This window comes from Mustela lutreola, chromosome 16, assembly GCF_030435805.1.
Source record: "Mustela lutreola isolate mMusLut2 chromosome 16, mMusLut2.pri, whole genome shotgun sequence".
Lineage (NCBI taxonomy): Eukaryota > Metazoa > Chordata > Mammalia > Carnivora > Mustelidae > Mustela > Mustela lutreola.
This window is the reverse complement of record NC_081305.1, coordinates 40857818-40872461: the sequence shown is the minus strand read 5'-3', so window position 1 is coordinate 40872461 and position 14644 is coordinate 40857818. Positions and strand designations below refer to the sequence as shown.

Sequence of the window (14644 nt, the reverse complement as noted above, 5' to 3'; positions counted from 1 at the left end):
CCGTTTAATCACCCTGTCATCATAGGACTTAGACCTTATTAATTTGCTATTGATAAATACGTTTAAGTTACCAAAATTCTTTAATTCATGGAGGTTGGAGGATACTTTTAGGGACCTGCCCTCTATCTGCAGGAAGCCAGCAGGAGAAAGGTTCTGAGTACAAGAGCAAGTTCTTAAATCACCTCACCTGTTCCCTGCGGACCCAGCATGGTCATCCTGTAGCATGTTGGGGACAGGTGAGGAGCTAACCCTGTGGGATGAGCCGGTGCTGAGGCCCTGGGGGCCTGGCGAGAGGAGCCCACTGCCCCGTTGGAGAGCGTCCCCCACTGGTGGTGCCTCCTCTCTTAAGGGCTGATCTTTCTACAGGGGCAGCCTGGGTGCTCTCCCCATTCATCATCTTAAGTGGATAAAGACTTTCAAAGTGATAAATAGCACTGCTGTCGCTCGTCCAGCCAAGTGTGTCTCAACTAACGTTTGGAGTTGTGAGCCGGACGCAAAGGCTTGTTAGGAGAGGGTCCCAGGCGGCGTGCACTGAGTAGCCAGGATGCTGCTGGGAAATGCGAGCGGGTGCAGGGCAGAGAGGGCCGTTGCCACCAAGAGCCCACCCAGGCCTGCCAGACGGTGTCTGAGCCTCCTTCCATTGACAGTTTGCCTTCGACCTGGGCTTTGTGTCTCCCCAGAGCTCAGGAGAATATTCTCAAAGAGGACACACTGTGTCTTAGGTTCCTGGGGTACCACTCACCTGGTGAGGCAGCCATGGTTCCCCCTTCTTGCAGGTGGCCGGGATCCCGGGCTGCAGCGACACCGCTCTCCTGGGTCCTCTAGCCTAGAGGTGGCCCCAGGTACCCTGATACCCCAGGGGACGAGTTCCCTGTATTTCGTGTACTGGGCCTAGAACACCTAGAATGTTTTGCATGTGTGCTTCTGAACCTGGCTGGTGTCGAGAACCTTGAGCAGAGTACTGTGGGAAGGAAAAATGGGACCCAGGAGGCAACTCAGTCCAAAGAGGAGAGCCCCAGAGGCCTGACTAGAGCTGGAGCTGGGCTGCGATGAGCCAGCTGATGCTTTGGACCTGCTGCTTTAGAGAGGCATTGACATAAAACAGTGCTTTCCAGAGAACGTTCTATCTGAGAGGGCAGATTTGTGACATACTTTAAGATAATGAGGCTGACAGAGAAATTTGATGTTTGGGAATAAGGTAGTAGTGGGCTCTGTAGAAATAAGCCAGACACCCTGGAGGGGTTCAGAAAGCACAGCCCTCTCTTCCTGTAGAGAGGTGTCCCGGCCGCGCCAAGTGGAAGCTGGGACCTTAGGCTCTGCGGGATTTGTGTATAGGAAGCACCTTTATGGGGAAGGATTCCAGGGGTTGCTTCTTCCACGGGCGGTGGCAGGAATTTGTGGAGTGGGGCCTCGTGGCCATTTGGTGGCTCCAAGGACACCGCATGCGGGGCGTGGTGGCCACCAGACACCCGTGGTGCTGTCTAACCGTGGAGCCACGTGGGCATTTGTGAGGATCCTTGCCCTGAGCAGGCCCTGTGTAATGACCTGGCTTTATGACGGGCCATTAAACAAAGGATGACGGAAACGTTGCCAAGTAAGGCTCCAGCCAGGATTCAGGCTGAAGGGAAGGCTTGCGTGTCTTCACTCAGTGGCAGAGCCGAGGGGCATGGTAAGAACTTGGCATCTGCTTGTCCGAGGCCCTTAGCAGCCGGATTTGCCAGAGGTGGCATCGTCCCCCGAGACCCCTCAGCATTCCAGGTGCTAAGAACAGAGGGGACCCATTTGGCATTTGCCCTGAGGGTCCACACGGGCTGGGTATCTGAGGCCCCTAGGCTGGGGACAGGAGCAAGGGAGGGGGGTACAGGAGAGAATCCGGGTTCTGTTAAGAGTCCCTCCCACCAGCTGTGTTCCGAGGACAGGCAGGTGCTCTCTGGGAGCAGGGACCTTCTGGACCAAGGAACTCCCGCCCGGAGCTAAAAACGGGTTTTTCTGCAGAAAAGCCTTGTTAAAGCAGGATCCCCCAGCATCAGTCACGTGACACCCCCACACCATCTGCCAAGTCCTTGTCCCACTTGCAGTATTGTTTGCTTAATGGTTTATTATTTTTTTTCTTTACGTGTCCTTTAAAAGAAAGCTTTATATCCCTGTCATGAGTGAAACTCAGTATGATCTGCCGTAGGTGGAGTGGAACACTTTAAAATAAACACCTGACGCGTAGAACGTGTGTGCCGGTGGACCCCGTGATGCCATCGCATGGACTTCTGTTGTGCTTGGGGAGATTCTAGCTGTTGCTCTTCCAGGAGGCTCCCCATGTATGGGCATCCTCCCTGTGCACCTTCCTGGGGAGGGGAGGCAGGGGTGCAGTCATCCTCGGGAGGGAAGTAGCTTCTGGACTGTGTCAAGCAAGAACTAGCTCCCTCCGTCCCTTCCTCATTATACATTGCTGCTCCACGGGTGATTCTTTGGGTGGCCCAGAGCATTGTTTTAAAGGGGAGGGGGGCACGATGGTTTTGCTTTGGAGCCAAGAAGGCTGTGATTGCTGATGTCGGCCAGGGTTGGTGCAGTCGGGTCAGATGCGAGCAGGTGTTGATCCTGGCTGAAGGTACATTGGGCGCAGCTCTCCCCGGGCCTCCCAAACCTGCGGCCCTCCCACTCGTTCAAGAGCGTCAGCCCCAAAGGGGTCTAGATTTTTTCTAGAATGTTCACCAGAGCTGCGTGCTGCAGGCTTCAGGTTTTGTCTTCCTGTATATCGTCATCCAGGTGCCGGTCAGTCCTGCCTTTCTTGACTGCAGCTCCTGCCCCCACCGCCCTGCCCTTTTTTCAAGGAATCGGCAAAGATGGTCCTACAGGGGTCAGAACGGGCCAGCTCCTTGCTACCCAGATGATGGTCAACACCACTGGCTAGTGTCCTTCCTGTATAAATCCTTTAGGGATGAATAAGGTAAAGATAAGAACATTCATTTTTCTAAAAAAAAAAAAAATACAGGCCACTCAGAAAGGAAGAAACAGGAGGACATAAGCATGTAAACAGGCCAGTTAATCAATGAAACAACAAAATACTTTTTTGTTTTGCCTGCCGGATTCGCAGCTCAGTGGGCAGCGTGTTTCTGTGGTGCACCGCCCAGGACCCTGAAAATCCTCGTGAACTTGTTCGGGGTCTGTCGGGCAGAACGGGCCCTGAGACTCAAAATGTGCCCGAGTAATTCTCCTTCTAGGAATTTAGTCCAGAGGCAGGGAAAGGCATATGGCCACGGGTGTCCATCGTAACACGGAGATGGAGACAACCTAGATACCCAGCAGCGTGAAATTGGGGAAGTAAATTACAGGGTGTGGTGCCGCCCACACAACCGTGTACTGTGCAGTCACTCGACAGAAATGTATGGGGAGGCGTCAGTGTGCCAGGCACAATTCTGGGCTCTGGGGACACTTGAGTGAGCAGTAGAGACAAGACTCCAGCCTAATGGAAGTGAGAAAGGTTGGGTGGATGGATGGATGCCTGGATGGATGGATGGATGGGAGTCGTACGGTGAGGGCAACGGGCGAGGGAGTCCTTCATCCAGGGAACTGGGGACAGGCGTCCCTGAGAAGGGGACATGGGGACAGTCCTCAAGGGGAGAGCAAGCCGTGGATCTCTGGGACAGACATTCCAGGCAGAGAGAATGAGGCTCCTCTGATGGCCCTGCGCTGGGAGCTTGCCTGGCGGCCCCAAGAGCAACAGTGGGGAGGCGAACGGAGAAGATGAGAGGAGACGGGGAAATGAGAGGGAGCGGGCTGCTCCCAGCAAGTCAGGACTCTGTGGTCCTCCTTAGATTATCATCAAGGGAGCCCCCCACAGGGGATGAGGTCAGAAGCTGGGAGATCGGCTCCATCCCTGTCACCATCACCCTGCGAGAGAAGAAGGTGGCCTGCACCAGCGTCAGCGGCGAGCAGTGGTCAGATTCTGGACAGAGTGACCCCGAAAAATAAGTACAGTACAGATACGTATCTATGAGCAAGGGAACATGGTGTCGCTTTCGCAAGACCCTTCCCTGACATGTCTCCCAGGGCTGGCGGCAGGGCGGGCACCTTTTGAGCTCAGTTGGGCCCCACGCATTGGTGTGAAGCAGGATGAGCGTCCGGGGCAACCCCATTCATGAGAGCCGCAGTCTGGAAACCTCCAGGATGTTCAGCAGCAGCATGAGCGGAGCAGGTTGGACACTACCGACAAGAAGAAGGAGCAGTGACAGCCACCTGCCACTGGGGCGGGTCTCGCAGGCGTCAAGGGCAGCGGCAGGAGAAACTGCACAGAGAAGCCTTGACATAAAGATCCTGGGGAGGCAGGAGTCCAGAGTAGTGTTGAAGTCAGGTGCCCGAGGGAGGGAGGGAGGCTGGGCTGGGCAGGGCCCCCGCGTGCTGGGTCCCTGTGCTGGGCCCCTGCGATCGCAGCCCTCTTCCGTGTGCACGTCAGACTTCAGTCAAAAAGTGGCTTCAAGGAAGGTTTCGTTATTTTAATATACAGCTCATTATTATTTTTAGAAATCTGTGTTTATGCCTCTAAAAAAAAAAAATGCCTGGAAGGATGTTCAATGACATACTTGACTAGAGGTTCTCTCTGGGGGATAAGATGATGGGTGAGGGTTTTTTTTCCCCCTTTGTGCAGAGAGTTTCTAAAATCTTCTCTATATATTTGTGATTTGCATTTATTAGCAGTCGGATGCGGCAAGGGCTTTCTCCCGTCGCGGATACCAAAGAACTCGGAAATCCAGCCTAATCAAGCATGTCTAGAATAAAGAGGAATATTTGTTAATTGAATGTCATGTTGTGTCCTCAGTTATGCTTAATACAAGATAGGCGATTTAGAATTCCCAATTATCCAATTAAAATGCTAATTAGCTCATACCTTGATAGCTGCTGGTCGTGGGGAGCGAGGGAGTGGCTTCTCTCCAGTGCTCCTCGCCTTCCTGCCGTGACCCTGTCTCTGAGGCTGCTCTTGCCGGGCCTTTTTCCCACAAAGGAGGAGAATCACTCCTTCCCCTAAAGGACTGTTGGTAACACCAGAGGCTGCTGGGGGCCATTCGGTTTCTCTTAATGGTGGGGCCTTGTGGGAGGGGCGAGAAGGTGTTGTTGTCCCTAGTCCGGGACTCAGGTGGGGCAGTGGGAGGGAACTTGGGGTTCGGGGCCTCAGGCAGAAGGAGCTCCTGCTGGTGGAGACAGCCACAGAGCCACTGCATATGGTCTGTGTCCCTGCGGGTGCCAAGTGTTGTAGGCTGTGCCGTGAGCTGTGGTTTTATTAGCACTGCATGTCTGGGTTTAGTCCAGCTCGGTCCCTTCTTGGTGACAAACTCTGTGAATGTTACTTGCTCTGTTCCAACACCCTGGAGCCTCAGTCGTGGCTCCCTAGTGTGCTCTGTGTCTTTCCTCAAGGGAGGGCCCAGGGAAGGGGAGGGACAGGCAGCCTCCCAGTTCACCCCCACCCAGTCCTGAACCTGCCGTTCAAGAGGCCCATGGAGAACTCCGTTACGGGAGCTGCGGCTCTCCCGGGAATTTGGGCAGAGCCCGGCCACGGTGGGTGGCCTGTGATGACCAGAGCGGGATGGGGACTGTCCTCCCCCATGGGTGCTTTTTGATGAGCCCAGAAGAAGTGAGCGAAACAGTATCCACCCTTCCCTGGAAATTCAAAAAAATACTGTGGTCTATGCTTCTGGTTCCCTGGAAAAGCTGTTCTCCTGCTGTTCCCCAACAGAGACCCCTCCTCGGGGTCTAGATCCGAGTCCTCTCTTGCTGCTGCCTACCTGTCGGGGAAAGCAGGAAAACAGAAACACACTCCGCTCGCCTCAAGGTGAATCCCAGGGCTCTTGTTTTTGGGACTGTGGTTTTCTTACTGTCAAGAATTTTCTTTTAGTACGTCCTCAGGTCTCCAAAAGGCCCGTCACATTCATTCCGTAGTCGTCGTTTATACCCCCAACATAAGGGTAGTCGATTAAACAGAGTAAATGTGAATCCAGAGTACACCAGTGCTGTGATAGCCCCAGGACAGCACGAGACACGCCCACGCCCTCCTTTCTCACCCCTTGAGGCCCTGGCACTTCCCTGAGGAGGCGAGACTTCCGGAGGCATGAGCAGAACAGAGGCAGCTGGATGCCCCGTGTCAGAGGACGCCCGTGTGCGTGTCTGTCCTGGGGACGCATCGTGTGGGCACAGGGGTCTGGGCCATGGGGGGATTCTGTTTGGCTTTAAAGGACAAGAGACTCTGTGTGTAAGCCCGGCCTCCCTCAAGGGGTCCTTGCTGTGTGCAGTCCCTTTGAAGCCCCTGAACTTGGACAGTGGTGACAGCCAATGTGTCCTGGAAGACACCGTTACAACCTCCGTGTGTCTCATCATGTAAGCGATACAGCAGCTCTGTGGGAGGTGCTGTTACTCCATCTTACAGATGAGGAAACTGAGGCATAGACGGGCCATACAGCTGGTACATGGCAGAGCTAGGATCTGGCTTCGGTATCAGTACTGAGTGGGGCCCCATGAGGCTCGGCATGTGGCCCAGAGCAAGGACGATGGGACACGCGCCAGGTGGAGAAGCCATGTGTGGGGAGCAGCCTGCCCATCTGCCCTTCCACGCTCCTGTTCCCGGCTCGGCCTCCCGGGATCTGCCCGGGTTTGGGTGGTGGGGGGTGATGCAGCCCCGGCTCACCTCCCCCGCTGGCCCGGCTGCCGGCCCTCACGCTTATGCTGATGGCTCGCTGACACCGGCTGCCCCGGGCAGCCCTTCTGCCATCATCTTGGGCAGCTAATGCATTTTTATAGGACCGCGGTTATCTGCTCATAAGGCGATAAACCTCAGAGGGCAGGAGCTGGGCTGTGAGCCCAGGAAAGCTCCATGGACTGGATGTGCGGGCCCCGGGGGAGGCCCGCAGTGCTGTCCCCGGAGACCCCGCTCCTGCAGATCGGGGCCGCGGCATCTGCTCTCCCTGCCCCATCCGTCATCTCCAGGCACTGACAAATGGGCCTGCCCCTCTGTCGCGGGGGTCGCTCCATCCACGTCGTTATTCACAGCACAGACTCGCCCAGGTTCCTGAAAGGTTCTCGTTGATGCCTGGGAGACAAAGCATTTTCCACTCGTGTCCTGCTTGGGAGAAATTTATGGGCAAGGAGAGTAAATTGATAGAGGCACGGCCGTGCCCGGGGGGACCTTCAGGGACCACACTGTGGCCGGTGTGCGTGAGACCCCTGCTCGCCTCTGCACGTCAGGAAGCCACCCCCCTGCTGCCAGGCCACGTGCCTGCTGCCCAGCCATGTGCTCCCCACCCCATGCCCCACGCAGGCGAGCAGGAGGGAGTGGGGCGGGTCGGCCCCGCAGGACACGGGCACACGCACACCGGAGGGAGTCACAGATGGAAAGAGCAGGCGGAAGTGATCTCTGGGCTGCGGGCCCTGCTGCCTGGCTTCCTGCCCCCCTCTGCTCGTGGATACACTGGTCACCTCCAGAAGTTCTGCTGTGTTGTGTTTTCATGCTCTGTGGTTAGGTGTCAGTTAGTTCGTAGGTACATATAGTGCCCGACAGTTCTGTTTTCAGAAGTCCTTGGGGGGCTCAGCCTGGTGCTGGCTGTGTCTGACAACTCCTGTGGACTAATGTTCATCTTCAGGGTGTGGCGGTGTATATATACACCCGTGTGTGTGTCTGTGTACCTAAGCGTGCACATAGACCCTGGCTGACCCAGGCTGAGGCTGTGGCTGCCCAGTTGGCTTTGTGTCACTCCTACTGGGGACGCCATTCAGCAACATAACTTCTGCTAATTTCTTGATGTACGAGTTTCCAAACCATGCAGGTGGTTCACGCTGGACCCTGAACCCCCCCGGAGGGCAGACCCACACTAGCAGCTCTGAGGGAGGTCCAGTATTTTATTTTTTCCCTAGAGCCCAGGCAGGCTTTCCCATGGCCTGTTACGACGCTGGTGAAATTTCTCCACATCTTGCCCTTCTGCTGAGGATGCATCCCAGCCCAGACATGTGGGGATGGGGTCTCTGTTCTCTTCTGTTACTTCTTCTCATGCCCCTGAGGCCTCATCCCTGTCCCCACATGGCAGCAAAAGCCAAGGCCTCCAGTTTCCCAAGCCTGGCTGCTCCCTCTTCCTTCCTGTCCCAGGAGCACGGTCCTGCATGTACTATCTTTCACGGAGCCCTTCTGAGTGTGGGAGGTGGGGCAGTTCGGTTCCAGTTTTCAGCTGACTCTGCCATGGTCTCCCTGTGGCTCCCCAGGGATAGATGGGTAGCTTCCAGCCAAATTGGGCTGTAGACTTGTGTCTGTCAGGAGTGAGTCCCCTCTGATCACGGGCCACTTGATTCTCATCTGGTCCACAGTTTGTCGTATTTTCCGTAAAGTTCCAGAGGGATCTTTATGAACCGCCCTCCTGTCGCCGCCTTGGTCTGTGAGCCGTGTAGCGAGAACAGGTGCAGCTCTGACCGAGTCCCAGCCAGGCCCCACAGGAGCTCCACGTCACCCCTGTGCCCCCAGTGTGCAGCGTGGAAGCACCCTTGCCGCTGGTGGGACTAGCATCTTTCCACGGCCCCCTTGACCATTGCCTGTGTCTGCAGCCCAGGCTCGAGAGCCCAGAGAGAAGGCCCTCGAAGGCGTGTGAGCAGAAAACAGGGGGCCTGTTGCATTCACCTGTCACTGCCATCAAGGCCCCAGCTGGTCCTCACATCGCATCAGAAAAGTTCATTTAAACCAAAATTAGGTGCCCAAGTCCAATTTTGAAGAACCTCAAGTCATTTTCAGCTCGAGTGACTTTTCAGCTTCTGGTGTTTCTCGTCTTCCTGTGGCTAGAAGCTGCCCCAGGGCCGGGCTGCAATCCGCAGGTGAAAACGGGGTCAGCCTCTGCTCAGCTGAGCGCTTCTGTAAGCTATGCCGTTTACCCTAAAGTGCTTTTTTCTTAAGTGGAAGCCAGAGCGTGTCGTGAAGGCTGTTTCTCCTGAGCAGAGGACACGGCAGGGAAACGCAGGCCACTGAGACTGGCTTGGGGGGAGTGAAGCCGCCCACGCTCCCCACGTCGTCAGGCCGCTGCAGAATGTTCCCGCTTATTCATCTGCGCGCGCAGGCAGCCCAGCTGTCCCTTGGCCTGGCCTTCCTGGCTGTTCCCACAGCCTGCCGTTGTCTGCCTGTCCCCACCCCAGGAGAGGCCCACTGTCCCCAGTCCCTGGAGATCCATGCAGTCCCTGAGATCTGCTTCTATCCCCACAGGGTTGGGTCTTCCTTATAAGGGAGCACTTCGGCTCCGTGGCACGTCAGGCGTCCTCCCCTCACTGTGGGCTCGCTGTGCGAGGGTCCCCATGTCTGAGGCCCCGGTGTCTAGTCTGGGAGCAGAGGCTGCCTATGGGGCAGGGCCCTGGGAATGCTGGCCCCGGGAAGGTACGGACTGGGCTGTAGCCACACACAGGGCTGTGGCTTGGTCCACGGTCTCCGGGCCAGAGGTGGAAGTTGGTGGCCACCCCCGGTGTGCCCTTGCTGTGAATACAGGGCACTGATAAGGGGCCAGTGTGTGCCCTTCCTTGCCCCCGTGGCAGTTCCTGAAATCCTTTCTGTTGAGGAAATCGTTCACTCACAGATACACAATTATCCTGGGAGGCTTGGGAAGCAAGTCTGGAAGCCGACTGAACGTAGCAGAACCGTTCCTGCATGACAACTACTTAATACCCAATCATAACAATTACACGTAATTGGTGTTTACAGTGTCTGGAAGATTAGACTCCTCTATATAGACGTTCCCGAAACCAGCCTCGAGCGTGCAGGGGAGGATGGCCGCACAGCATGCCCACAGGCGGCCTTGGTGTTCTGAGGACGGGAGCAGCGGTACAGCCCTGTGCTTGGGCCCCTGCCCTGGTGTTCTGTGGGTGGACTGGGGTCCACTGGACCTGCTTCTCAGCCAGGGATCCTGGGGTGCTGGGCCTGAGATGCCTAGGCATCAGGGAGGGGGTGAGGCCTGGAGAGGCTGAGCTCTTTGAGTACAGAGCCCCCAGGTCCTGGAGCTTATGGGGGGTCAGGAGGATGGGCAGGGCCACAGCCTCCCCAGAGCTCTTGGTAGCATGGCCCCCCAAGGGTTCAGCACTGCTGAGGTGGTGTTCGTGAGGCTGGTCTGGTCCATCAGCCCCTGTAGTCATCTGCAGGATCTGCCCCAGGAAGGCATGGGGCAGGACCTAGGCCTTTGCCCAGGGTGGCTCACCCTCTGACCTTGGCTCTGTCCTGGGTCTGCTGATATCCTATGCAGCTGGAGGCCTTCCCAGGCTCTGGCTCTGGGCTCAGCCTGGGAGCTGGCGACCCCCCTCTAGGATCTCATCTTTGCCTCCCCTGCCCAGAGAGGGGGAGCTTGTCCAGGGGGCCATTTGCTGCTTCACGTGAGGAAGGAGAAGAAGGGCCTGTCCTCAGACTCTGCCTCTCTCTCCCTGTCTGGACCCCTCTGCCCTGCTTTGTCTCCGTGAGGGCCTGCGCCTTGACCCTGTTCTCCAGACCAGTGCCCAGCGGCTCTGCTCTCCTTTCCCCGGAGCCCCTCCCCAGGGTCAGGCCCAGGGCCATCTGAGGCTAGCTTGGAGCCAGGAGAACCCCTGGCCGAGCAAGGCCTGGGCCAAGGGCTTGCAGGGGGTGGGGGGCGCGTGTGCTCTGGCAGCTCCGTCCTGACATCCCTCCTTCCCTCGCAGCCTCTTCGAGCACTACTGCTACTCCCGGGGCGGCATGCGCCACAGCTCCTACACCTGCATCTGCGGCAGGTAAGTGGGGGTGACAGAGGGAGAGGGCTGTGGGAAGGTGACCCCCCCACCCACCTCCCGGGCTTAGACACACCTGCTCCCTCCCATGCCCACTGCAGCGCCACGGAAGCAAAGTCCTTCTCCCCTCCTAAGGCTCCCGGCCCATGCGGGGTGCTTGCTGCCGTGCTCTCCCTCGCCACCCCGCGGGGGCACACAGCCAGCATGTCCCCCCACATGTGGCCCTTTGTGGCTGAGGCAGGAGGCTCCATGTGTGTCTGTGTGTGTCAGCTGCATGAGGCTGAGTGTGCTTGGAGGCCACGGGGTTCAAACGACCCGGAGAACAGGGCAGCCCGTGGCTGTGTGTGTGCACGGCTGTGTGCGTGTCACGGGTGTCACTGTGGGTGTGTCTTCAAGGGGCACATCCTGGCTGGGGGTGGCCCCCTCCACTCCTGGGCACACCGGGCTCTCCTGGCCCGGGCCCGGGCCCCAGGTCAGAGGGTCTGGCCTCTGTCCAGCCAGGATGGGGCCGCAGCTCTGCTGATGCGCACGTCCTCGGCGCATGAATAATACATATGAGCATCGCAGTCTTTGGAAATGTTCTTCTCTGGTGGATAGAGAGAAAAATCATTATTTCTACTTTTATGATTCCTGAGACTCCTGAACAGGGCCATAAATATTACACCCAGGTGGGTTTTTTTTTTTCCTTTGGACAGACTTAGAAGTCCTTTTTTTCTTAAAGGCATCGCTCATTAGGGAAGCAAGCTCGAGGAGAGGAGTGAGGCAGGCAGCACGGCGGCCCCTGACATGGTCTGGGCCCTTCCCCCTGGGCCTCCCCCCCCGCCTCCAGCAGGAAGGGAGGGTTCCCTGGGGTCCCTTCCCTGGGCTTCAGACCCTTGACCCCCCTGCCATTCCAACATCCCCAGCCCCAAGGGCACCTGCCCGCACGGTGCTCGGCTGGGGGAGCCCTGCACGTGTCAGCACGGGAGCCACAAGCCATGAGGCTGGCCGCCGGCTGCAGGGCACCACCTGCACCCCCCGCCCCCGGTCTCTCCTGGAGCAGGGTTGGTCCTGCTCATGGGCCAGGACCTGCAGGAGAGGACGGGTGTTGACCTCCCCCTGTTCTCTGCAGTGGTGAGAATTCGGCAGTGCTGCACTACGGACATGCTGGGGCCCCCAACGACCGGACCATCCAGGATGGAGACATGTGGTGAGTGAGGCCAGCCCCGAGCCACCTCTGCCCTGGCTCTGCCTATGACCCGCGGGGCTCTGGTGGGGTGGAGTGGGGGGGGGGTCTCCGCCTCCACGAGGGTTCCTCTTGGTCCCAGCCTGAGAGGGCTGAGCACTGGGAGGCCCTGTCTGTTCTGGCCCAGACTTCTTTGCCAGGGCTGCCTGCCTGCACGGCGCCTTCTCTGCAAGGCCAGAGAAGCCCTGAGAGCGAGTGCGAGGGACTCTGTGCATGGCATGGGGAGCATAGAGGGGTTGAGACGCAGCCTCAGAGGGGGACTGAGCCAGCCACCAGCACTTGCCCCACACTCACCACACTCACATCTCCATTTCGGTACCAGGACGGGCTCTCCCGTTGGCAGGATTTCAGTCCCACCCATGTGCCGCACCTCTCTGGGCAGCTTCCCCGGGCCTTGGCAGGGGTCTGTGGGTGCCTTGCTGACCTGGACTAGCTCTCTTGGATTCACAGGCACTGGGCACTCCCCATTTCTCCTCTCCACCTCCCAGATGTCGGGCAGGGCCAGCCCAGGTGGCCACAGGACCACTGAGAGCCACCCACAAGCCCCCCTGTCTTTGCTGTCAGACATCTTGCCGTGGTCATCAACACATGAGGAGGGAGGCACTCACGGCCGGTCCCACTCGGTTCTTTGGGACTTGAAACTCCTGGTTGCAGGGACACCTGAGCAGGAGTCCCACCGGCCGGCTCCCTGGCAGCATCAGGCCTCGCATTGCGTTGTGGGTGTCGCCCCGCTAGGCTCCGTCCCTGGCCAGAGCTACGGCGGCCAGAGCCTGGCCTTCTCCCGCACGTGGAGCCCAGCCTTGCAGTGGTTTGGGGGAGCCTGCACACAGGAGGCCCTGGCTCACATCCACTCAGGGGTGTGAGCCGTGTTCTCAGCTGTCCCTGCTAACTATTTTCAGACATCTACCCAATCCCGGGGATTCTGTCCCTGCCACAGGGCACACCGGGCTCCATGGCTGGCTGCAGGCTCAGGGTCAGTAGCGGGATGGGCTGTTCTGGGACTGCTGTCGGCCAGAGCCCAGCTCAGCTTCCTGGGAGGAAACAAAGCCACCGAGTTCCCTCTCGGAGCCTCAGTTTACTTTTCTGTCAGTGGAGCCAGCACATGGCTCTCAGAACAGCAGGAAGGGGCTGAAGTAATATGTCAGAAAGGCAGGGACGAGCTCATATGCCCTTTCCCGGGGCCCTGGGCCAGCAGAGCAGGGGTGGGAGCATACACAGGTGGACACCTGAAGCGACTGAACCCCTCCCAGGGTGGCTCAGGTCCTTCTTGGTACAGGGGCCAAGGGGTGTGTGGAAACCCTGACGGGACTTCCCCAGTGCCTGGCCCCAGGGACATCTACCCTGTCCCCACCCATGGACACCCCCTCCCGCACCCTGCCCACATGTAGGTGAGGTCACTGAGACACAGGGAGGGCCCAGGTACAGATCCAGAGGAATTTAGGGAGGGAGGTGGCTATCTTAAACTTGGCTCAGCCAGTTTAAGGCCAAGGCCAGAGAGGGGAGGGCTGTACCCTCTGGACCATGGCTGAGCCACAGGTGGCCCCAAAGAGAGACCACCTGGCGTCTCCACAGACTTTTGCATCCTGGAGCTTTTCCTAGTGCCCTTTATGCCTCTCATTCTGGCTGGGCCAGGAGTCCAGGATGTGGATCTCTAGTCCCCGGGCAGAAACAGCAACCTAGCCATACCAGAGAGGTTCAGCTGTCCTAGGGCCAGCTCTGGCCTCCTAGAGGGCCCTGTGGCAGTGCAATGTGGCCATGATTTTTCTCCTCTGTGAACTTGGCACACCCCAGAGGAAGTAGCTACTTCTCCACGCTCCTCTTTATCTGCCCCCACTACGGTCCTCACCCCCTGAGAGGCTGGTCACAGCTGTGTCCCGAGGCTGCCCACTGCTGGGCTGGGGCTGGGCTGACCAGGGCGCAGCGTACCTCAGCTTTCCACAGGGCCCAGATGTGGCCCTGGCCTTCCTGGGGGCACAGCACCTACGTCTCCTGCTTGCAGCGAAGGTAGGAGTGACCCAGGAATCCCGTAGGTGTGAATGCCAAGTCCGAATGGGTGATTCTGTTTTTCTAGTGCTAACTTTGAAATGTAGCCAGTAGAATAATTATGAGTTTATTATAGTCGATTTATTATGCAGCATTTAGAACAACATGTTTTGTTGATTACTGCCATTGCCAGATTGCTGGCAGCATTTATAATCCATTGTTTTATTGAAATTGATCTGCCGCGCCTACTGTGTTCGGTAAATAATAGATCACTCTGTTATCCCAACATAAAAGCCACGATACTTCATCATCAGGTATGAAACCAAAACAGAAGCGTAGTGTGGAGTTTTTCCTGGAGCTGAGTGTCTCCCAGAGCACCACTGTTCCAGGCGCCTGCCTGCTGGTAGGCCTTGGGTCACAGTCTCTTGAAGTCAGGTGAAAATGCCCCAGAGACATTTGTTGAGGAAGGGGCTGCTTGGGGCCAGAGAGGGTCCGAGACAGTCAGGCGCTGCTGGAGAAGGTGGGGGTGGGGGCTGAGAGGCAGCCAGCCTTCTTGTTCCTCTGTCTCCAATCCCAGACATGCCCCCAGCCCCCGACAGGGAGCCTCAGAGAACCCGGGCCGTGTGACCTGTGATGATGACCGCAGAGGGTCCCTAGTTCCTGCCCCTGCCCTCCCCCTCCCTGGCTGAGTGGCCGGTGCCCTGA

At 57.7% G+C, this 14644-nt stretch overlaps 1 protein-coding gene and 1 long non-coding RNA gene across 2 annotated transcripts in view; both read left to right on the top strand.

Annotated features, from left to right (window-relative positions):
* PEPD (peptidase D) overlaps window positions 1-14644 on the top strand; it is a 108656-nt gene that overhangs the window by 75299 nt on the left and 18713 nt on the right. Inside the window, exons 10-11 of the mRNA XM_059153728.1 lie at window positions 10666-10734; window positions 11843-11920. Of these exons, the coding sequence (XP_059009711.1) occupies window positions 10666-10734; window positions 11843-11920 (147 nt within the window). The remainder of the gene's footprint in view (window positions 1-10665; window positions 10735-11842; window positions 11921-14644) is intronic.
* Window positions 1314-4791, top strand: LOC131818944 (uncharacterized). The gene is made up of 2 exons (XR_009348981.1): window positions 1314-2312; window positions 2761-4791. It is a non-coding gene; the product is annotated as an uncharacterized LOC131818944 (long non-coding RNA).